Source organism: Platichthys flesus, chromosome 9 (assembly GCF_949316205.1).
Source record: "Platichthys flesus chromosome 9, fPlaFle2.1, whole genome shotgun sequence".
NCBI classification, from domain to species: domain Eukaryota; kingdom Metazoa; phylum Chordata; class Actinopteri; order Pleuronectiformes; family Pleuronectidae; genus Platichthys; species Platichthys flesus.
This window is the reverse complement of record NC_084953.1, coordinates 25,407,881-25,433,397: the sequence shown is the minus strand read 5'-3', so window position 1 is coordinate 25,433,397 and position 25,517 is coordinate 25,407,881. Positions and strand designations below refer to the sequence as shown.

General features: G+C 39.2%; 2 protein-coding genes across 7 annotated transcripts in view; one reads left to right on the top strand and one right to left on the bottom strand.

Annotated features, from left to right (window-relative positions):
- mcf2l2 (MCF.2 cell line derived transforming sequence-like 2) overlaps window positions 1-25,517 on the top strand; it is a 121,030-nt gene that overhangs the window by 54,539 nt on the left and 40,974 nt on the right. For all 6 annotated transcript variants that reach the window (XM_062396344.1, XM_062396343.1, XM_062396342.1 and 3 more), the window contains exons 15-18: window positions 341-429; window positions 20,206-20,272; window positions 22,902-23,017; window positions 25,028-25,097. In XM_062396344.1, coding sequence (XP_062252328.1) covers window positions 341-429; window positions 20,206-20,272; window positions 22,902-23,017; window positions 25,028-25,097 — 342 coding nt within the window. The remainder of the gene's footprint in view (window positions 1-340; window positions 430-20,205; window positions 20,273-22,901; window positions 23,018-25,027; window positions 25,098-25,517) is intronic.
- On the bottom strand, window positions 161-16,202 carry LOC133961266 (lactosylceramide 1,3-N-acetyl-beta-D-glucosaminyltransferase A-like). Its single transcript, XM_062396345.1, has 2 exons — window positions 15,917-16,202; window positions 161-5,594 (listed from the first exon to the last, which is right to left on the bottom strand). Exon 2 carries the CDS (start codon window positions 5,112-5,114, stop codon window positions 3,930-3,932), a length of 1,185 nt encoding a protein of 394 aa, XP_062252329.1. The 5' UTR covers window positions 5,115-5,594; window positions 15,917-16,202; the 3' UTR covers window positions 161-3,929.

The following is a 25,517-nucleotide window of genomic DNA, read 5'->3' as shown; positions in this document are numbered from 1 at the left end:
CATCAAACAATGAAACAGACATATCATTAGATTTCTGTCTCATAAGGAAACTAAATACTTTGTATCCAGGCAGCTGACAAGACCAAAAATCTGCTGGTAATCTTGAGTGTGCTGTGGGTTTGTAGCTGTTGCACTTACACATTTACCACAGACTGCTGACCACCGTAATGCATACCCCGCTAAGGAATTTTTTTATTTAAAAGCACCATTCACAAAAACCAAACATACAACATAAACAGATTTTTCTCTTTACATTGTAGTTCCACATCTGCACTTTAGACAAATGCAAAACAAAACTAAATTTATGCTGCATGATTGTGTCTGTGTTTGTTTGTCACAGATTGAGGTGATGCATGAGGAAAGCCAAGGAGGTTCCACCCACGTCGTGTTAACGAACGAGACAGAGGAAAGTTTGTCCAACAGACGCAGGTGAGAACATCTAACAGCAGGAATGCTTGTGTCTGATTATTTTCATCAGTGTCCCTGCTTACAGGAGCAACATCTCAAACCAATGGGTCAGATGAGGCTGCATCTGAAATTTTATTTAGAATTAGTTGAACAAGGTTTGTAGGTGTTTCTTAACTATAGAATAAAAATCAACCTATTAATTTGTATCATATGGTGAATATATGATCCTCCCCCAGAGGCAACAAAACTAAAAAATCCTTATAAGGTCATGGCGAAGATGATGACCATGCTTTAGGCCAAGGTGATTCTACATGTATCAGCATTAATCTTCAGAGATACCGCTGTTTAACAGGATGCAGAAGGGGTGAGAGAAGATGGATGGTCACAGGAAATGAATGAACAGAGTGAGAGCAAGACAGGGGGGGTGGACTGATGGGTGAGAGAAATCAAAATAAAAGAACTCTAACAGATAAATTCTCCTTTAAGAGCGTAATATGTAATGTTATGTTTTAGTTTAGTTAAACAGTAAACAGATTAACCACAGAGATTGTATCGTGTATGAACATACAAAAAGAACCAAACAAAACAGACATTAATTCATGTCACTCTGATAACATTACATTTCATTTAGCTGACGCTTTTATCCAAAGCGACTTACAATAAGTGCATTCAAACCCGAGGGTACATACCAAGGACGACAAGAATCAAGAAAATACAATTTCTTCAAATAAAGCAAAACTACAAAGTGCTATAAGTAAGTGCCATTTAAGTGCTACTAAAGTGTTAGTTTCAAAAAGTTGTTAGTGTTTTTTTTTTTTTTTATTTATTCAAGGTAAAGTCGGAAGAGGTATGTTTTTAGTTTTCTGCGGAAGATGTGTAGACTTTCTGATGTCCGGATGTCAATGGGGAGCTCATTCCACCATTTAGGAGCCAGGACGGAAAACAGTCGTGTTTTTGATGATTGTTTAGCTCGCAGTGAGGGAGCAACGAGCTGATTGGCCGAAGCAGAGCGGAGTGAACATGGTGGGGTGTAACGTTTGACCATGTCCTGGATGTAGACTGGACCGGATCCGTTCACAGCATGGTACGCAAGTACTAGTGTTTTGAACCGGATGCGAGCAGCCACTGGTAACCAGTGAAGGGAGCGGAGGAGAGGAGTAGTGTGAGTGAATTTAGGTTGGTTAAAAACTAGTCGAGCTGCTGCATTCTGGATGAGCTGCAAAGGTCGGATGGCAGTAGCAGGTAGACCTGCCAGGAGCGAGTTACAGTAATCTAGACGTGAGATGATCAAAGCCTGGACCAGAACCTGCACCGCCTTCTGAGTGAGAAGGGGGCGTATTCTCCTGATGTTGTACAGCATGAATCTACAGGACCGTGTTGTTGCAGAAATGTTGGCAGTAAGGGAGAGTTGGCTGTCGAGTGTTACGCCCAGGTTCCTAGCCGTCTGAGTGGGGGTTAGCACAGAGTTGTCAAAGTTAATAGTCAGGTCGTGGATGGGAGAGTCTTTCCCTGGAAGGAAAAGAAGTTCAGTTTTGTCAAGGTTAATCTTCAGGTGGTGTTGAGACATCCACTGTCATAACAATGATAATCTAAAACCAAGCTGACAATGAAAAGGCTAAAGTATCACGTGCTGGTAATCCCCCATTTTCCTCACAAACACATACTTTTCCTGCAACATATGAATATAGACTGCCCTTCTGCATGATAGGAGAAAAAAGCACATTGGATTTCAGAATTATGATTGATTGATTGTAAATGGGATACCAGAATTGCAAAGTAAACACTCTGTTCATTATCATCATCATGTCGTTCCAATTTTACTTTGTACTGCCATATATTAGCTTATACATTTCAGTGTTGGTTGCGTGTTTGTTGTCACTGCCTCAGGACTTTACTCAGATCAGTGTGTGGCATGTGTTTGAACATTTGACAGTGAATCATCACTGACTGACATCCTCTTCACTGCCTCACATATTAGTCATAGACTTCTTTGCCGTAATAAGACCTATGTTTTGCATCTACTGTCAGTTGACATGTTCAAGGATTATCCCTCAGGTAGACATATTATCATGTGACATTTGTATCGCTGATAAATATGCTAATGATCAAGTAAAATATAATTTTGGAAAAAGGATATGAAAATCTTCTCACATGATGCCCTGTGTTCTGCATTACGCTTTCAATTTCACTCTGATTGCTTCCATTGTTTTCCACCAAACACAATTTAATTAGTCAGACATTACTGAGGACTACCTTGAACCTGAGAATTTAGCAACTACAGTTTTTTGCTGTTGCCAGAAACACTTCAGATGACTAATTGCAGTTCTCTGTAACTACTGGAAGTATGAATATTAGTTTTTTTTTACTTTGTAAACTTTTTGCAGTATCAATTTAAAGGTTGATACACTTTTTTTTTCTTCTAAAAATGAATATCCTTTAACAAACAGGGCATTAAGCAGTGACTTCGTTTGACCATCTGCTTCTTGATATCTCTTTTCCAACATTTTAGTGAAAATAAGAAGTAAAACTATAATTTCATGCAGAAAAATTCAGTGTACGATACATGATTTTGTGTTTCACTTACCACTTTCTGATCATGATCGTCTACTGGCTTCCATCCCAGTTGATCTTGCAATACCTAGTTTGAGAACCAATGATCTAATATTTTACCAATAACAAGTTCTCTTACAAAGAGGTATGCTGTAAGGGCAAACAAGTAAATCAACTGCCCTGGAACCCTCGGATTTTGTAAAACCTTTGTAAATAACTTAGTAGTTAAAATTATGAATCCAAAACTTTTTAAAAGCTGCTGAGTATCTGGCTGGAAGTGGCATTTTTCTTCTGACTGGTGTCTCAATAGGAAAATCCTGATGCATTTTTTCAGCCTGATGAGAGTCATTCACAGCAGTATTAAAAACAGATTCAAAAATCAATGGTGCAAGACTAGACAGGATTATCTAGTTGCATGCCGGAAATAAGCAATGATTACAAATGACCCATTGACAAGCACCTCATTTTGTTATTTATCTGCAAATTATCTCATTGTTACATCTTCTTAGCCTATGAGTAAGTCTTTTGTCTGACCAAGAGTTTAAATCCAAAGCTATTAACGATGGAACAGAGAAAACCAGAAAATTCCTACATTAATAGTCTTTTAATGATTTAATTTCCTTCAGTTGCATAGTAATTAATAGTATTTCACAGCTAGTTCAGAAATTATGTAAGACTTTCCAGACAGAACTAAACCTCTTCAGGAGTTGACAGGTGAATAACAATGAGAAGCCTGGTGGATGTGTTGTCACCGAGACAAAAGATCCTCATGTAAACAGAAGCCTTTGGGTGCTTTTTACCTCTTTTGTCCTGAACTTAAAAAATGTGAAACCTAATTCTGCTAATGATTGAATAACTACTAGGTTCATGTTTGGTTAACAGAACAGCTTTAGTCTTTGTTCCAAAAAGCAAACACATAGTACAACCAGCAAACAAAGCATACAGCTCGCTGAGCATCATCTAAAGACCTCTTATGTAAAAGCAGCCATACAGGGGTATGTGGTCTGATAATATGGCAGACACAGCAGCATCACTCTCACTGCTGTGCAGTACAGATTACCCTTAAATCCTCTTCTGTACACTGTAGCATCTATTGTTGCTTGCCACAGTGAGCGCACGTCTGTAGCATGACCGTGTGATGTGATCATGTTATCATAGATGCAGGGGTGGTATGGAGCCTTGCCCTCCCCTGAAATGTGCACATGCTCCTTGGGAGAAACCCCCATGACATTTGCACAAATTCCCATGAAAACATCATCGATGTAGATGGAGGATTTCAACATCAGAGTTGCAGTGTAGATCTTAGCGGCCACATCCCCTGAAACTACATATCCTGCTCCAGCCGTGTAGTCTGGATAAGCCGGCCAGGGGTACAGATCATAGGGAACAAAATACTTGCTGTCTTTACGGCGGTTTGGAGGGGATCCTCTATGTACATGCCCAACCCATAGATGTCTAGCCCCTGACTGGCTACTCATGAGCTGCCTCAAGTACTTAACCAAATTGGGCATGTGAATAAAGATATCATCGTCCGCAGACATGAAAAACCGTGCTTGAGGACAGTACTCATGGCACCAGTGGAACTGCAGGATCAGTTTGGCAGTCAGGTTGTGGAAAGTGTCCGCAAAGTTCTGTTGAATCAGGTCTCTATAGGCTTGGTCTTCCTGCTGCAGTGCAATCTGAACTCTTGATCTCCGCTTGATATCCGGGTGCATGCCGAGGGCAAACACCACCTTCACGTTTGCCCTCAGTTCTGACAAAAGGAAGCTCTCGTTTCCCCATGTCTCCCTGATTGCCTGACGCTGCTCAAAGTTCTCTGGTGATGTTTTCACGAAAAGAAGCAAGAGAACATCCTCCCAGCCATTTCCATCAACTTTACATTTACCTGGGTGGTTAAGGAGGTATGGATATCTCCCTAATCTCCAATCCACACTTGCAGAACCATCCTGACCATGGTGATGTTTGGAAGCGATGTTGAATGATAAATTGAGAAAGTCATAGCTGTTGACCAGATAGCGGTACGTATAGGATCTCATGTGGCTGACTACATGGTGGTCCAGGTCCTCCCAGGAGACCATCACCATACACAGTACCAGGCCTGTGGTCATCAGCTGTACGCACTTGAACTTGTGGATGCGACGAAAATGCATGATCATCGCGATTCCTGCTTATTTCTGTCTTAACAGTGACTGCCTGTTCAGAGTATGTAATTTAATCTTTGCTTCCTTTCTCTCTCAAACTTGACCTCTCAATGCTCACCTTCAGTCTCTAGTGCTCCTTTCCTCAATCTAGTTGTCTTCCTTCTCATCTTTTGCTTTACCTTACATCGTCTGTCTCAACTCACACATATCCTCTCTCGCTCCCCCTGCTTCTGACCTACCAGCTGGCTTCTCTTTTTGATGCTGTCAAGTCCAGTAGGCCTTTGTCAGGCTTTGTCTCGGTGCGCCGTTACTGAACTTTTTCTGCTGTATGAAGCAAATGCTCTGATTCCACATGATGATCAGCCAATTCACATCGTTTTTCTTCCTTATGTTCTGAGAATTCCTGGTGAGTTGACCCTTCTCCTCCACTTACTTTCCCTCCTTCTCCTCTCTGGTTACGTTAATGTCAGAAGGCCACGTAAGAGCATGTCGCACCTGAAAAGGAAAATAAAACAATCAATTAAGATCAGAGCCCTATTGGATTTAATGCTTGGGCTAAACACTGAAAAGGGATACACCCGGGCCAAAAGTATGGAGAGCCGGAGGAGAAGGCGGAGCAAAGTAGGTTCGGCTCGGTCCGGTTTGCTTTTCCATGGTTTTGTATCATTCTACTGTCGTGTTTTTGCCTCTGAATCAGATAACATGTCTGAAGATCTCACCTGAGGAAAAAGGTCAGGAAATATCTTCTCACATTTTATTGACCAAGCAAATAGCCTTCACAGCATCAGCAGACAAGTATAGCCTTACCTAAGTCCTAATCCCAAACATAGAGTGGAGTACTACAAGTTAGTTCTGTATTTAATCACTTGAATTAATATATGTTTTATTTGTAGTTTTACTGTTGAATTGAGTTCCCATTCTAACATTAGGAAATGCAGTGGACACGGCTTGAAAAAATATTGTTCAATAATAATTAATCACACATATGTCATGTTGACAACACACTCGACACACTTCGGACAGATCATCTGTTGATTTCACACAGATAAACAACACTTGCATTACAGAAACTACGAAAAACCAACACACCCGTTCTGTGATGAGCGGTTGGGTTGTTTTCAATCTCCGATGGCAGAACCTTATCATCGACAACAACGAGAACATCTTTTAAAATCCCGTCCGCTGACTTTAACCAGCAGCGACAGGAGGACACGTGAAGCTTCACTCGTCCATTAGAAGCAAGTTCACCAACTTAACTCATGAAAACACTGCTCGAGCTTCCGCCTTGTTGATGTGAGGGATGTTTACATGTAGCACTGGTTTGGTGTGTGCGCGTTGTAATGATCACCAGCGTCAAACAAAAGCACTTCGAGTGGAGCTGGTGACGCGTGTGTGTTCTTCAATGCTCCCTGTGTCTCCTATGAAGAGGAGCGTCAGATTTGTAAAGCCTGGTATTACGTTTAAAGCGTTTATTCTGTGTTCGGACTATCACCAGATGACATGGGCGTTACCTTAAAGCACATCTGGTGATATACAGCTGACAAAGCAAAGAACGAGACATTTATCTAACGCGCGATGCGAATTTCAGCGACTCGGTGGCGTAGTGAGATTGTCATCAGGCTAGAAGCTTATAGTGCTTCAGCTTGTTGTTTCGAATCCCGTTCAAGGTTTTTGTACTATTTATTTTTTTTACCATTTGAATGTATATTGCGGTCTCAACGTGAGGCTGACACGGACACATGAAGTCGTGAAGGGTTTTTGTAGGATTTTTATTTCAGCAAGACCTTCAGTAGATCACCGCACTTCACACACAGGCGCTTTGTGAAAATGACGAATCTGCCACCGGCTCTGATAAACAGCCTCAACATCTGGAATGTCGCCAGAAGCCATGCCCGCCAGTTAAACTGGAACACCGGCCACACCGGAGGCTGAAGCACCGCACTGCGCCAAGGCTGCCTCGCGGTGATTCAGCCTCCGGTGTGACCGGCACAAAGTTTTAACATGGGAGTGGATGGGAGCCAGCTGTTATTTAAGGCTTGGCGCTGCGCTGAAGCGTCCGGTGTGAACCCGGCGTTAGTAAATAACTCACAATGCGTTGCTTAGTATACGTCACATACTACGTTGTACTGATTGGTTGTAGGTCTATCCAATTGAATTGGATAGACCTACAATTTTAATTCCTGGTCAGTTGAAACACGCCCCATAATCACAGCCCAATGGAGCGGTCTCAGACTCACATTCTGACTAGAATTGTGAGTCTGACAACGTCAGGCTACTTTTTTTATATACCAGATATTATATTCAACTTTAGCGATCTTTACATCAAGAAGTGTGGTAACTCTTTTATCGAGTTTATTGCATTTCAATATGGACTTGGACTTTGTAATCACACTCTCTAGTATACTTTTGAGTATTATTTTTAATGTGGTATTTCACCTTTACACTATTATAAAAAACTGTTGAATTGGATGTCATCTACTATAATTCTTTCTAAGTTATATTTTTTAACACTATATAGTATCTATATGCATACAGTATAGCAAAACATGCACATGCATGTAGTGCTATTCATTGTATATATAGTTTCTTTCTGTTCTTTCTTGTGCAGATGATATGGTGATGGTTGAAATGGTGAGGAATTAGTGCTGATAGGTGGAAACCATTTGTTTAAATGATTCTACCTTCCTATAGCTGTCCACACATGTTCCTGCTCACAGACAAACAACGTGCCCTAAGTGAATAATTACGTTATACTGTCTCTCAGTGTTAAGTAAGGGGTAACAACAAGTGTCCGACTAATCTAATATAAATGTAAGCCATACTTTTAGGGGTCAAACTCAGTGCAGGTGGTTACTTTACTAGAGAGCAATATTGTCTAATATATGTTAACTGTAAGATGCTTTTTTACCTGTGTTTGTCAAAATCTAGAGTTTGGCGATGTTACTGAATAAAAAAATACAACATTGACCTTCAGTCAAACAAAAATATTGATTTGTAATTATGCAGAATCAGCACATGCTTGATGAGTTGTGGTTTATCAAAATGAATATATTAAATTAGGAAACCAATGGTTAGCAGCTAACGTAAGCTATGAGGCATATCCAGATTGTTTGACTGCTGCCGAATCATATTTAAGAATAAAACAAGTTTAAATTAGTATCGCACTGCTAACTCTCTTTTACCATGGCCAACTCTTAAAGTTTACAAAAATCTTGACTAACACGAGATGAATTAAAAGCATGAGGAAGATTACTATTTCACAATCTATTTTTTCCTTAAAAACCTAATGCATTTGGTGCATTACCTTTGTTATACACAAAATAGGAAATTATTTTGATGGGCTGCTAGTCTAATTAATTAATTAACTCAACAAATTTTGGTTCAGCCACGTGACTTTACACACCTGCTTACTTCAGCCCCTTACATAATAATCACCACTGTATACTATAAACACCCCCAAAACTGTCTGTTCACCATGTTAACTGACTGCCTTTAACACTGCAGAGGATTCTATGAATGTAAGTGCTGACTGAGCACAAAGCACAATAATAGAGGGGCTTTAGCCAAACAGAGGCCCTGAGCAGAGAAGCTGCCGACGTCTGTGCACTGCTGCCAAATAGAATAAAACACTTTTCTACAGCAGCATATTTTGACTGGACCCTGGGGTCAACCAACAATAGAGGGCTCTGACAACACATGACCTTGTGGCTCAAAATACAACTAGGGTTGCGAGCAGCACTCTGCGGACGTGAGCACTTGCTATCTTGGGACCTGATGCGGCCGCGGGGGAGTGTGAACAGGGTACTGGGCGAAAAGACTCTCTGTTGATTGTGTTTTATGTATCGCGGAAAGATTAAGATTAAGATTAAGATGCATTTATTAGTCCCAAACACATGCACAGACATGCAAAGGCACACTCATGCAGGTAGGGAAATTTAATCTCTGCTTTTGACCCATCTGGTGCAGGACACACAGAGCAGTGAGCGACCATGTACGGCGCTCAGGGAGCAGATGTTGGGGGAGTAATGTGCCTTGCTCAGGGGCACTAGACAGGGTAGGGAGACTCTTGGATTTTTGGACAGATCAATCCAGGTTCGTCTTTTGTTCTCTCCGTGGAGTCGAACCAGAGACGCACCAGAGACAAACCAGAGACCTTCTCTGCCCATAGTCCAAGTTTCTGCCACTAGACCACCGCCTCTCTTTTTTTTTAAGGATAAACATGTCACTTCGTGCATACATCACGCGGCTCTTGACCATGAATACGGGCAATTTTTGACCGATGTTGTGCATTAGAAGGAGATGCATAGCTTGTGTATCAAAGAGTAAACATATTCAGAGTAATCACCTGAAAAACTTAACTCAAAAGTGCAGTAAATAGAGGAAAATAGCATAATGGCACACGAGATGAAAGACCAACAGCTGATAGATTTGCTACTGAATCTTGCAGAACTGAGGGTAATGAGAACGAAAAGAAGAGCAGACAAGAGCTGCAGAAGATGAAAGAAATGTTCATCATGTAACTCTATCTAAGTAATCAATCTTCATGAAATTCAATACAAACATGTATCATGACTGGACAAAAAAAACAAAAACTCCCACAAACGTAACAGTAAGTTGGACATTTTGGATTAAGCGGCCATATTGGGCACTTTACACTAGACGTCTGCATCTTCACTAACCTCACGATTTGATTACAATTCATCAGACAAAGATTTAATTCACAACATCGATGCATCTCGATGCATCACATCCACAATTAACTTTATTACTACACATGGCTGCTTTTTCATCAGTTAATAAAATCTGTAAGACAAACATGAACTCTGATTTTATTTAGAAAGTGCTTTAAAAATATTATCTACTGGTACTGTTATAACAATTTTGCTAAATAAGGTTTTCAATTCAAATCTGACTAAAACGGTGAGTCTATGACAGTGGTCAGTACTCTCCCACTGATTTGACATTAATTCAGTTTAGACTTATTTGCTGCTTAAAAGAATAAAATTCTGATTACGGCCTTTACTCTATTAAGGTGGCCTCACCTTCCCCCCCTTGCAGCGGCACTGCACTGAGGTACATTACTCTGCAAGTCAACAAGTGACTCTCTTCCTCTAATGTTTTCTAATCACTCACTTTATAAAAGCCTGCTGAATGATGGTAGCACTATGACCCTGAGTTAATTTTGACCTATGGAGCTTTTAAGTATAAATGTTGGTGCTTGTTAGAAAATGCACATTGGAGTTAAAAAAACATAATTTTCATAGTGAATCAGTAGGTGGCGCTATTATCCTGAGTTAATTTTGACATATGGAGCTGTTCAGGCCGGGACTTTGATCATGTGTCAGAATTTCTTTGCTGATTGGACAATGCACACTTGAGCTAGGACCACATCGTCTCCTTTGGTGAAGGATCAACCTTCACTGCGCTTCAATGTTTACACGATTTGAGGAAATATCACAATTCTGACCTCGTTCTTATAGCTTGTCTGAGCTCATCTGAGCTGTGTATTTGTAAAGCAGCCTGCAGCAGTACATCAAAGTAGAAAACATGTCACTTCCTGTCGCCAGCAGTTGGCGCTGTGACAATAAGTCAATATTGACATATGGATCTGTTCAGGTCGGGACTATGAACGTGTGAAAGAGGGTTGAGTCTGAATGGAAAATTAATGTTTGACAAAAACTCTAGCGTAACAACGAGGAGTACATAAAAGTATAAGACGTGCAAAAAATGTCAAGGATGTCGTGAAGATCGGTTAATACAGATGGAATTGCTGTGTTTTAGGGGCCGCTGCTGAGCCATTTTGCCACGCTCATTTTGGATTACATTTTTAACAGGCCAGACGGACCCGCAAAGTTTGGTGAGTTTATGAGTATGTTTAAGCCATCAAAAATGCGATTTATTTTCATGAACAATCAAACTAAAAACAATAAGGCCTTCATACTGTCGGTGCTCGGGCCTTAATGAGAGGATCCACTGTGTAGGCTTTTTACATAATGACCCCTTTACATTTTCATATCTGACTCTCCCAAAGTCGTAATCTTAAGTATATAGACACTTCTAAATACACTTGTATTAGTTTTTTTAGGATATGTAAAAGATTTACCTTACTAAGTTATGTTTCACTTTTTGAACTATATATTATATTATATTTGAGCAATATATACATGTGTTAATATGTAACTAACGTTTTTTCTAACTTTCTCTGCAAACCACCTTCTGACAAGTGTGACCTTAGATTGCTTTCTAGCTCTTGTTGAAATATGAGCTTATCCGTTACATCTGATAAATAAACATCTATAAAGCACCTGAACCACTTTGTGTAGCTGTGTAGTTTAGTTGACGTGATGCGTCTATGGGCTGTAAACAAACATTGTGTGTTATTTATACAAATTAATTTGCATGTTTCCACACGTACATGTATATCATACATAGGAAGCATTGTAACAAAATACGGAAAAGTCAGATCTAATAATCAGCTCCAATTTGCACCTCTTTGACCCGTAGTTACCCACAACACCATTATCTGCATATATTTACAAAGATATTTACATGTTTCACTTACGAATTCTCTTTTATTTGCATATTGTGTGTACACCAAAAATAAGTTATACACATGTTTTGCATACTACATATAGCATAAAATGTCACAATGGCCTTCTGTGGAATTATGAATAGTGAAAACACTTAAAGCTTAAAGACAGGTAATATGTAATATTTTGGTGATAGGGTATAAAACCCTGATGTAAATTAACAGATTTATGTCAGCAAGCGTGTTCCACAGGTGAGACGCACATGAACCACTAACTGCTTCACTTTGATTGGTTAGTATTCTGTGAACACTGAGTAAAACTGTCCCAGATGACCTGAGGAACTGAAGGCCTGGATACGTCTTACACAAGTACATCATAGATGGATTTAAAGTACGTTAGGAGCGCATGTTTGACACACAGTAAGCCATGTGAAGTGACTTAATGAGCTTTACTTTCTCAGTGTTATTGAGTAGTGCTGAGCTGCAGCTTTCTGGTTGATTATTAACTTGGACACACTACATCTGTCTGTCCAGCTGAATGAGTCACATGACCAAGTTGGTCTATGTCTTGTTCAGACAGAAACATTGCTGTGTTTCTAAGCTGGCTGCAAGTAGATTTGAAACAAATATATAATGATTTATAGCTGAGACATCCAGAGTAGATATTGAGGATTTATCTGTGTAAAAAGAGGCAAAGTTGTTGCCTGACCTGGTATTCAGCATTTCAGGAGTGACAGATGCTGATAACTTTGTTAGTTTATCAACTGTCTGTTGAATATGTTGCATGCAAAGTTTATTTTTTAGTTTCTTTTCTAATTTCAACACAACAATAGAGCAACTTTTTATGAGTGCCATATTTGAGCTTCTTAATAGGAATATAATATCCCCCACTGACGTCAACACATATAGCACACAACAAACTTTGCATCATATTTTTGAGGACCTGTAGATGGTTGCATATATTACAGGAAGTCTTTTCTTGATAACATTGGTTTGCCAGTCGGAGCATGAGCAGTGACTGTGATTTTATTACTTAGTTAACTTAGTATTACTGTGCTAACTCGTGTGGGTTAGGTAAGTGTCAGTCATTGAAAGGTTGTGTCTTATGTGTAAGATATTATAATGTATGCATTAAATAAAACAGTCTACACTGAGAAATATTAATGCACATTATAAATTATTGTAAAAAACATTCAGAAATGAGTTTGCTGCACTGTTTAATCTGCATTATTTATGTGTCAGGTAGCCAAGACATATCTCATAAAAATACAATACACATGCATTTAAGCGGGATCGTTTTTCGTGCTATACTGATGGGTTTGTGAAAGAGTTTATAGAGCCATGTTTTGGAGTGTTGCTGTCCTAACAGTTAACTTGTCACAAAGCATGATTTCAGCTTATGGACAATGCATTTACCAGTTCCTCCACACATTTTTTATTTATATATTTTGTCTCTGCATAAGCATTTGGCTGTCAAAGGTATGGAGTGACGATAGACAAGCAGCCGGAATGCCAAATTTGAAGCAAGTTGAGACACGTGCTTAGATTGTAGATCATGAAGATCAAATAAAAACAACAACTTCAAACTCATATTTGCCAACATATCTTACAAATTAAAATGAATTTGGCAGAAATTTTATACAATTTTCCTATATTCATTTGTATGTATCAAACCCCCCAAAAAACTAGCTAGTAAGCATAAAATCAACTAATCATACTGGTTCCTTTTCAAGTGAATTCTGAGTTGTTTCAACCATCTTACTTTCAGATGAACAGGAAAGAACAATAGTAGGTGAACTAATGCTGTAGTGATAATTTAAGTGTAGGCTCTTTGTCATGAAGTGAAACTTGATTCATTACAGCAAAAACCATAATGTCAAAGGACTCATTTACAAGCATTGAATCCATTGAGTTTGACAAAACAAAAACAGGGTGCAGCCAACCTGTGTTTTTCCTTCATTGCAATACACAATGCACACAATCTTACGCACGCTACCTTTGAATAACAGTTAGTGGATGAGCAGGGGTGACACAGGGGTTGCTGTGGCTGAGGGGTAGACCAGAAGGTCAGTGGTTCAATCCCAGTTATCGCCATCTGTATGCCAAGATACTGATCGCGAATCCCGGATCATCATAGAAAAAGTGCTGCCCATAGATGCACTGTATAAATGTGTGTGTGACTGTACTCTAAAACAATTTGAGTGGTCATCAAGACTATAAAAGTGATATATATATAGAGACCATTTACAGTAGGCTCTAACTCAAAAGTCTTAGGCCCAATCTCATTTCACGCTTTCTCCCAACCCATGATTTCCAGGGTTATCTTGCCCCTGTGAATAAATCATTATCTTTGATGCTCAGCATTATTTCAGGTTAAATCAAAAGCACACAGCTTCAGGCTACTAGCAGTGGTCTGTACGCAACCCTGGGAGGATGTTTTGTTATTAGAGGAGCAGTGAACTGTGAACTGCAGGTTGAATCAATTGCATCTTGTATCGTCAAAGAGGGGGTGTGTGACATGAAATCATGTCAAAATACGGGATTATCATGCAAAATAGGTAAAATTATCATAATACATTGCAATGATATTAAAAAGGGATATAACTAATATTTTTCTAATGCTATAATCCGTATTAAAGGAGAAAATATTGTATTTGTGGGTGTCTCTCTCAGCTTGCTGCTGATTCGCAAGGCATTCTGGGTACCTCTTGTGCTTGGCCCTCCCCCCTCCATCTCAACAAGAATTAGGACAAACTTCCCCTCCACTCGAACACGCAAAACAGAGGGGAAGGACTAAGGGGGGAAATGGGATTAGGCCTTTGTGTTATGTGTCTGAAGTACCTCATTTTGCTTGTAAATGAGTAGTTTTTAATGTAAGCAAATGTCCCACCGTCGTTTGGAGCAGAGTGACCAGATGAGATGTGCTATGTAACTATGAGGCAGAGTAACGTTTTTAGTTTGACAAAGGTTTAGTTCTCTATATACTGAGTGATGTTGGTCTTTAGAGTGAGTTTAATTAAATAGACTGATAACCCCATAAGGTGACCAGGGCCATATGGATTAAAATGTCTACAGTCTCATCTTCTAATTTATCCAAGGACTGTCACAGGGGATTAGACTGAACTTCAACATGCAGCTTCCGTAAGGAGGATTGATTGAACTGAACATTCTGGTTTTTCTTTATGGTCTCTAACAAAAGCAGAAGAGAGTTCATACTAGGACGCACCTCACCTCGTGAGGCAGTTGAGTGGCTGAAGCATAGGCAGACAGTTCAACAGAGTGTTACCAGCGTATCATTGAATCACACTGCAAACCACAAACAGACACACACACACAAACAGCCACACACACACACTCAGATTCCACTGTGCCATGAAGGAAGCCCTTTACTTTTACCATCCACTATATAGATATATATGTGATACATTACGTAATGAAATACCATGGTGAACATAGCTGGTGAGAAGTGTTGACATATACTGGGTAGTCAGTTATCTGACTTCTGTTTGGAAAGTAAAATGTAGTTACATGTGGTAACAGTGGTTTAATCTAACAGCGAAACAAGAAGTGGGAGTGAAAGACGATGCATTGCTCCACAACAAAAACTGTGTGTGTTTTCAGAATCCTGCACAAGCCTTATTTTGGCTCTATTGTTTTTACCAGTGAGACCTAGTGGTTTGCTCTGACCTATAGTGACATCATTGTATCCCATAACAGTGTGGAAACCTGGCTGTGTGACAGTGAAGGTGCCAGGTTTCAGCATTAAACACCAAAACCATCCTGTGCTGCAGATGGGCTTGGTGAGAAAGAGTTCCTGTCAGTGCATGTCTCTGAAAAGCAAGCTATTTTTTCATTTCGGAATGCTGTGGGGATAGCAAACATTTTATGGCTGAAAACCTTTTTTAATCAAATATTAAAAGAGTTGTAATTTTTATAAAATGAGAAATCACATAACATTTTCTAAACTTTATAATAAGAAAGCGTTTCCGAAACAACATGTCAAAAACAAAAAAACTGAAAACCAAGATAATCAGAGGAGTAACACAAAACAACACCTACTTAATAAGTAAAGCACACCATTTAAAGTTTACTCTTAGGTCTGTGGAGAATTAACCATTTACCAAGATTAGTTTTAGATGACTTTCTGTACTTTAAGTTCTTATTGGTTTGTTGGCTTTTACAACTCGTTTATTGTGGCTGCTTATAATGATCAATTCAAAGTTAATTTGACTTCATTTAAAGTGACGCCCTTCAGCACACACATATGTAAGCTGTGTTCCTGACTTACCGGCTGGTTGAGGTCCAATGGATGTGTGAGTTAAAGTACAGAAAACCCTCCTCCTCTCTGCCCAGCTCCTGTAAACTCTCTCTCTCTCTCTCTTGCTCACTCTCGCGCTTCGTAAAACACACACTTTCCAACTGCTCCTTTTTTTTTCTTCCCCTCTCTGCTTTCTGCCACTCTGTCAGATTTTCCTCCACATGCTTCCCCTGTCACATGAAGTCGTCCAACTCAGGGGAGCTTCAAACATCTTTTCTTATTTCCCTGAAGGTCTGAGCCTCTCTGCGTGTGTGAGCCTGTGTGAGCGTGTGTGAGAGATACGCTGGAGTGGGTGGGTGCATGATGCATAGTGGGAGGAACAACTGGCAGCAAGAGAAGACTTCTCACCTCCCCTAAGTTGTAACCCTCCTTCCTCCGTCCTGTGCCTCCTATGAATGTATCTGTATTTTTGTGTGGAAGTACTGGGGAGGAGTTTCAGATTGTCAGTAGCTGCAACACACTGAGAATCATGACACAACATCTGAATTGTCACCATTCAGGGAACTCAGTCCAATATATGAGCCCCCAGATTAAACCATCTACAATCTATCCTTCCTGCTCAATCTGTTTAAAAGAGCTTTACTTAAGGCGCATCGGTTCAGTTGGCATTACATTATCCCAGTTTAAGAAATTCAAAGTGTAACCAGTTTTTTGTTTGCTTCAAAGTTAAGTTGTGTCTCAGTCAGGCTGGTTCTTACACACATTTATGTTTTTGCACAACATATTTTTCCAGAAAGTGAATACTGAGTGTAGAGTGTAGAGAAATGTTTGCAGAATGAGCTGTAAGGACATGTTGATTCCCAAATCACCCACTCATTCACTTTATTTTACACTTTATTTTTTATAATTTTAGGTAAAGAAGCTTTGAATGACTCGGTTTAAATGTAGAAAATGTTTAAATGCTGTGCTCTCATTACATATTTTACTGTCACAACTTGTGTTGGTCATAAACAAAATAAGTCATCAGAAGTACTAGGGACGTGTCTAAAATTGGTCTGGGAAAATGCTGGCAAATATAAACCCGTTTGTCTTTGTCTTCTTAATAATTTAAATATATTTGTACAAGTATAAGGAGTAGAATTGCAAGAAAGAGAAGGCTGACACCTGCTGCCCTCTCTACTCGTATCTCTCTGCCATCTTCTGTTCAAAGCCATTAGCGCAATGAATGATGGTATACTGTATATTGCCCAGTTAGTGACCATAATTTATACACTACTTTTAACTGTGACCGCTAATGCGTCCACTATATAGGGTAAACATAATTTCACTGAAGATTCGGACAGGACTACAAAATTGTGAATTCACTGTAAAGGGATGAGTAAGTGATTTCTGGAACAGCTATAGTGAAGGTCATAGTGTGGGTCCTGAGAGATGAATGGTGCAATGCTGTAGTACAGTGTGTACATGCACTGGTTGGGCTGCTGGACTGTCTACATGAGAGCGTGTGTTCCAGGACTGGACCCACTGGTGGTCGCTCACAACCGAGTTAATTAGTGCAAGCTAGGGAATCCCTGATCATGGAGTGAGTCTGGGGTCCCACGAACAGACAGAGTACACTGAGAGACACTGAATCCACACTAGATATGTGGTTCTCCCAGATGCTTAGAACAACCAGTTCCTGAAAAACTGAGCAAACGTACTGACATGATGCTGTTGATTAAGATTTTTTATTACTGTATGAACCAATAAAGCAATATATTCATAGCATTATTTTTGAAATCATTCTCATTCAAAGTGACATTTATACAGTACTGTACTGTTTGTGGTTTATGTAACTATTTATTTTAAATATCTCTTTCTCTCTCTTTAATTCTCTCTTTCCTAAGAGTTACATCAGCTGATACATATTCCATGTGTGTTAAATCAAATTGTGGCTGATCATCAACTGGAGGTTAAGTCTCTGCCTGTGTGCATGGTTGTGTGTGGAATTGAACAAGTCAGTGTAGTATTTTGTAAGATAGCAACCATGCACAGAGAAGTAATAAGCCCACAGTAGCTCTGTGTGTCCCTGTACTTACGCTCAATCGTAGTTGTAATGAGGTTGGAGAGCGGCCCTTCAGTTACAGCCTGGGTTGCTGAGAGCTGTCCACTTACAGCACAGAAGTATGTGTCAGCAACAAAGGAAGTCTGTAGTTGCTCAAAGCTCAAGTCTTTGCATACAGAGAAAAATGTCCTCCTTTTCCTCAAAGTGTGTGTGTGTTTAAAACGACAGATGGGAGCTTCCATGTAATTTCTTAGCGCTGGAGTCGGTAACCGTTACCATCAAAAGAGCAATTTGGCCCCCTCTTCCACCAAATAAAATTCGTCTGGAGCCCCAAAACACATTTTATAACTTAGCTTAAAAAGTTATATATATAGTCATACAATGAAATACTTGTGATCATATGTTTAGTCATTAATCGATGGTGTCAGATCATGTGTGCGTGTTGCTCCTGTCATTTTTGAAATGATCTGTGGATGAGAGAAGCAACAATGACCCATGCCAATTTGACAGACTCTTTCCCCCTTTTGTGCCAGTCGACTTTATGAGGACAGAGACTCACTCTTATATAGACCTGGTACGGAGATACTGTCTCTTGAGTCAACTCTTCCTTCAGTCATTCTGCCAATATTATTTCCCTCTTCAAAAAAACTTGACGAGTTGTCGCTTTTCTCACAGAGTATAACAAGATAGGTCCTCTTTCTTTAGGGAAACATGGCTCAAAGAACAAGACTCTCATTTTGATTTGAGAATCAATGCTTTCAGAGTAGTACAGTGGGGGCTGCTAAATCACGTGATGGCTGTGACCAAAGCCTGTTTCTCTATGTCAACAAAAACTGGTGCAACAAGGTGGTTGGTAGGGAGACAGTAAGCACACCGACATTAAACTCTTATCTGTGCCCCATGACCCTTTTATTTACCAAGGAAATTCCCACAGCTATTTGTTAAGCTTGTGTATATTCACCTGAAGGCAGATGTTGACATGGTTACTCCATGTAACCAGGAATGTCTTTGTGTAATTTGTGCCAGTAGGAGACTTGTCAGTCACAGTCCATGAAATGTCCAATGAATCTGTCAAGGGAGCTTATAAAATCCCTGGTAGAGATTCAAAATATCTGACCACAACATTGTGTTTGGTACCAATCCCACAAACTTGTCACGATTGAAAACAAGTCAAAACAACGATTTGTTCTGGTCTGGTCAGAGGGATCAATCCCATGTGTGGTACAGACTGAGACTTGTTTTCAAAATGTGTGGATCTGGATGGATTCATAGATATATGCAAATGTATTACCATAAATCACCTGAGGAGTTGGTTATACTCTGGTAGTCATTATCCAAAAATAAACAATAGGTCTCAAAATCTGTCAAATAAAAAATCTTGGACAGGTTACCAGCTATTGTAGGGACAATATTTAGACACAAACAATTATTCACACTCACATTCAAACCTCCAAACCTCTTATCCAAAGTCTGCATTTCTTTGACTGTGAGAGGAAGCCAGAGTTCCTGGAAAATCTAATGTTTCTTTGAAAAGCTTGCGAGTAAGATGGATAACTTGATCCTGGACAAAACACACCAGTAAAAAACTTCTTTGGTGGAAAATGCTAACAGCACTGGTTCAGTAACTCATGAAATTTGCTAAATTACAATATGCTGAAGACTCAATGACAAAGTCCTTTTGATTGAAAATGACAAAGATGCAAGAACCAAAGTAGAGGAAGCAATACAATATATTGGGGGCAGTGGTGAAATTGAGTGATAAGTATCCTGGCCTTTCTTTTTAGAATGCTTTTGGTTGTAATTTTGCTAAATGGCTATAAGCCTAAATGTATCCGAGGTAAAGTGGTTAGAGGATGACTGCTTCTGCTCTTTTCAAACTCGAGTAGAAGTTTCCCTTTTCGTAACAGTGCCCCTTTTGCATTTTAGGAGTCATTTCCCGATCAAGTCTTATCTCACCACACATCCAACACACCCACAAACCACTCCACTCATTACCAGTAAGCCATGAAAAGCTGTTATTGTGTTTTCAAGTAGTTTTTTCATTAGCTAATGAAAGGATCCAAATGGACAATTAAAAAAACAATCAAAGTGCATCATGGTAAACTTGGTCAGAATCCGAAATGCACTTGACTGATATATCTTGTTACTGTTTTATTGGTTTATTTATAAGCATAAGAGTAAGATGGATGCATCTGAGGTAAAATTCAGCTACAGAGTTCCATCAAAAATTATTCCATGATACAAATGACACCAATTCTTTCCTCTTTTTCTGCAGACACATAATGACTGAGCTCATTGAAACAGAGAGGCTGTATGTGGAGGAACTGCAAAGCATCATGGAGGTACAGTATGTCTTCTAATCTGTTACCTTAATTTTTGTAACCATCGATTTACATTATTGGAACAAATACCTCGCAATATATATATTTTTTCTCAATAGAAATATTTTGCATTCTCTTACTGATAATACAATAATAACAAAAGGCTGGTCTTTAATTGTTCTTGGCATTGGATTTAACACATAGACTTAACATCCCACCCCTGTCAGAGTTTGGACTTTGTATGATCTCCTCGGTCCAGCTGTTCAAAATCTGGACCCTTTCTTGTCGCAAACACACCTGAGCAGACACACTTCAACACTACCCAATCCAAAACAAGATGCGCAACTCAGTACTTAGAGTTCTGGAGAGGTGCCCAGAGGTGTGGACTCGAGTCACATGACTTGGACTCGAGTCAGACTCGAGTCATGAATTTGATGACTTTAGACTCGACTTGACAAAATGTAAAGAGACTTGCGACTCGACTTGGACTTCAACATCAATGACTCGTGACTTCACTTGGACTTGAGCCGTTTGACTTGATAAGACTTGCTCTTTTCCCCAAAACACAAAGATTAAAATGTATGTTATTAAGGAGCGCTCTGTATCTGTCATCGTGTTTGTGTGCGTCTGTGTGTGTGTGCAGCGCCGCCGCTCCCAAAACGCCCACTACGCGCTGTGCGTCGGGCACCAAGTCCTGAGGGGGCACCAAAAAAAAGCAACTGAAAAATCATCATAGTTATAATAATTATGTAGCCGAGCGTTTGGTTGTATCATAAGTCCGGCTTCAGCCGACAAAGGACACGAGAGCAGGTCATGCGCTCGGGACAGCACACCCGTTTATTCTCCGTTCATTTTACAACTTCACTATTCTCAGCACCCACTTCCTTTAAACCCCCCTTTCAAAATAACAGTCACTAACAACAACCCACTTAAAACCGGAAATACAAATCAACAATAACGTCATTAAATAAATTAGCTTACAATTATAATGCCGATATTATTTCAATATAGAAATATTAGGTACCTTTTAGCCATGTATATCACAAAAAAGGCAGAACAAGAGATATATTAAATTGCTCAAAAAAAGTTAAAGAAGATTGACTATTATTGATGATTATTTAACGTAATCATAGAGGAGTTATGCTTAGGGCACCAAAATGGCTCGCAGCGGCACTGGGTGGAATCATACTACGTCCCCATCGTGCACAAATGACTGACAGACCTTTGGCCAATTTGGTCTTTTGCAAATGCAATTCAGCATAGGGCCCTGACATATAAAAAGCACAACCCTGTTCATTGTTATGTTCAAGTATTTGTTATGTTTCTCACATGTACACACACACACAGACAATATGAGGTAAGATAAATGAGATGAGATAAACACAGGACAGGACAGAAATGTTCATGTTCATGTATTTTTTATGTTTCTCACATGTACACACACACACAGACAATATGAGGTGAGATAAATGAGATGAGATCAACACAGGACAGGACAGAAATGTTCATGTTCATGTATTTTTTATGTTTCTCACATGTACACACACACACAGACAATATGAGGTGAGATAAATGAGATGAGATCAACACAGGACAGGACAGAAACTGCTGTGGAACTAGTTAAAATGCAAAATACAATGTTAGCACTTTTGTACAAATAATTACAGTTGCACTTGTTTTTTCAAATGTGTTCATTCTGTAGGAGTGGTTTAAAATGAAGAATATTCTTGCAAAATATGAGTTAAATGTTAAAAATGACTAGTTAATAGTGCAATAGGGAAGTGCAACGTTGGCACAATTTTTTTTCTGCAATTTCAATTCCACTTGTTTTAATAAATAAATACAGATTTTAAAAGCATACATGATCTGTGTAAATATATTATTAATCAGTGATCAAAAGGACTCGAAAAGACTGGAAACTCAAACTGCAGGACTTGGACTTGACTTGAGACTTGTCAGTCTTGACTTGGGACTTGACTCGGGACTTGCCTGTCTTGACTTGGGACTTGACTCGGGACTTGAGGGCAAAGACTTGAGACTTACTTGGGACTTGCAAAAAAATGACTTGGTCCCACCTCTGGAGGTGCCTAACTACATTTACATTATATTTACTGCTGTTGCTCACATTTAAGGTATATATACTACATGATACAAATGTAGCAATTTTTGACAAATTTTGAAGGGCTTTCTTTACATTTTGTTTAAGATAAACCTTGAATCTACTCTTTCTCAACCACCTCTCCTCTCGCTACCCATTTTTCTCCCAACCAGTAAAGCCAGATGGCCACCGACACTTATTCAGGTTCATCAAAAGCGAATTGTTTGGGAAACTGTTGTGTGCTCTATCATTTCTCAACCTAACTGTGTAAAGGGACGTTAACTCACATAGGAATCCTTTTTTCCTTTTGAACATCAGATTACTTCTGGACAACTGGCCCCTGGCTTGAAAAGCACAATATATTTATTAAATAAAACCTATTGTGGAGGTGTATAGTCTAATTCATTGCCCATGGGTGATGATCACTGGAGTGAGCTTGTGTGCAGATGTGTTGTGGTTTCTGTTTGAAATGATGAGTTGTGTTGTTTTGCTGTTTTTCCTGATGTTCTGTTCTTCTCCTTTATTGTCTCGCCATTCTTTGCTTCTCCCTAGGGTTATTTTGCAGAGCTAGATAACTCAGAGCTCAGCCACCTCACACCCCCCTCCCTGGAGAACAAAAGAGATGTGCTGTTTGGCAACCTGCCGGAGATATATGAATTTCACAACAGGTAGATGGCATGACTTTTATACTTTGCCCAGCAATATTTACTGTAACATGGAAACACTGATACCTGAAAACAGGATATAAATAATTTACACCACATACAAATTAGTCGCGCAGTCCAATATCAACTCAGGGTTTGGTCCTCACTAACTTCTTTTCAACCATGTTCACCGAGTTGTGTTATCCCTCTTTCTCTCGCACTACGGGGCAGTGTGGCCTAGTGGTTAGAGTGGTGGTTGTTCAACAAGAGGGTTGCCGGGTCAAAACCCACTCTCTCCCATCTGCATGCCGAAGTGTCCTTGGCAAGATACTGAACCCACAAATGGCCCCTCATGAATGTTGAGTGTAATAATTGTAAGTCGTTTTTGACAAAAGCGTCAGCCAAATGACATGTAATCATACTTTTAAGCATTCTATGAAAAAATATGACATTGATTAGATCAACATTAAATTCACCAAGGGTCAGGGGCCCCCTGTGTCAGAGCCTAGGGGGCCCCTGACCCCCTGTATCAAATATACAGGGGTCAGGGCCCCCTGTATATTTGAGGCGTCAGTATCAGTGATTTAACTCAGAGATGCAGATCTGCTCTGGTTTAGTTATTATTATGTCTAATATCTGCACAGAGGTCTGTCAGTACATACCTGCAGTAACAGGAAGCGTTACATTCTCTCTGTTTTGTGACAACAAAATAGAATAGTTGAAAAATCCACAGCAGCACTTGAGATTGTTGAAGCCATTTTGTTTCTTGGTGACATTTGGCAGAAATCTCAGGAGCTGCCGTTGGATGAAAATCTACAACTGAATTTTTCTTATTTCCTTTATAAAGGAAGTAAAGTGTAAATACAGTAGCAGCTTTAAGCTCATATACAGCTGTTAGGTGTCTGACAGGATAAATAAATTGAAATGATACAATTTTAATACTTTCCTCCATAAACTGGATTGTGTCAGTCTGCATTAGTGTAAGTGAAAATAATGACAATAAAAAACATCACAAAGGAAAAAACTGTCAATGAATATCTCACTAACGTTGTCAAAAAAGTCTGAAAAGCTCTTAAAATTTAAAGTTTGTTGCAGCTCTTCTGCATTTACATCTTGAATTATGGGTATACATCATATTGGGCCCATCTGTGTGACAAAAATCGTATATATTAAAAAACAAAAAATTCACAAGTGATTACACAGACTCGTCTGCTTTGATAATTATAAAAAAAAGCTTAAGATTTTTGGCTCTTTTCTTCAGACTAACTCCCGCAAATCTGTCTGTCTGTATTCCAGCTTCTCTGTTTGCTGACAGCAGACACACACACAATAAACACAATAATGTTTACATTGACATTGAAACAACATGTCATACTATCACTACTAAGTGCTACAAAAAAGGAGTAAATAAAAAATATAAAAAACACAAAGCTTATTAAAACAATATCATTAAAAATCTAAGACAGCAAATTATATGATTAAAATCTATTGAAACAGCAATCAAATAAAAGCCATTTGGTAAAAGCACGGTCACACACAAGTTAAGCACAAAGTAGCTTGTTTCATTTAGCCATAATAATTATCCCAAATTAGGTTGACATATGTCTCAGTGCGTTAATAGCAGGAAATTGATTTGTGCAATGATCTGGATAATGACTTTAGCCTCCTCAACGTTATCCCCACCAGAAGCCACCCACAGCTCTGTTTGGTACTTGTGTCTCAGTGAGGCTTCAGTCTCTGCAGGAGGAGCAATAAACTACGTCATCAGAAATTACGTCTGTGACATCCAGCTAAAGTCAGTCCCCCTGCAGTGACAATGGACCCTCTCTCTGTCTGCCTACTCCTGTAAAAATGGAGGTGTAGGAGGTAAAAAATCACCCGTGAAGATCAAAATAAGTAAATAACTAATACAACTAGCACAACTAGACTGAGCTGTTGAATCTAAAAATTACTAACACATGTTGGTTTAATGGCATTTGGGTAATTTGATATCCAGCATGTTCTTATTCCTGTTTGTCCATGGATTCCCTGCAGGACATTTCTGAAAGAGCTGGAGAACAGCATAGAGAAACCAGAGCTGGTTGGAACCTGCTTTCTGAAAAGGGTGAGTAACTTTAAAACAGTTTTGGAAAGATACTGATTGTAGTGTGCCCAAGTACTGCACACTGTAGATTTTACATGGATATTCCTAGTTTGTCATTTTACACTAAATAACGTTTCAGAGTAAAATGCTGTCCTGTATAATACATTCTTTCTAACAAATTGCAGTATTTATTTTTGTAGTAGTTACGTACTTTTACTTGCATACTTTAGTACACTTGAGTACTTTTATCATCCAAAATCATGTGTTTTTTTTCATGTAAAAGAACTGAATACAATCTTAGAGACTAAAGGAATAAGTAATGAATGTATATATGTATACTCTACTATCGTCATAGGTGGACTTAACCATTAGGCATTAGACTTACAAGCAGTGTTGTATCGGTTAACAGATAAAAATAATGAGTTCAAAGTTCAGTTAAAC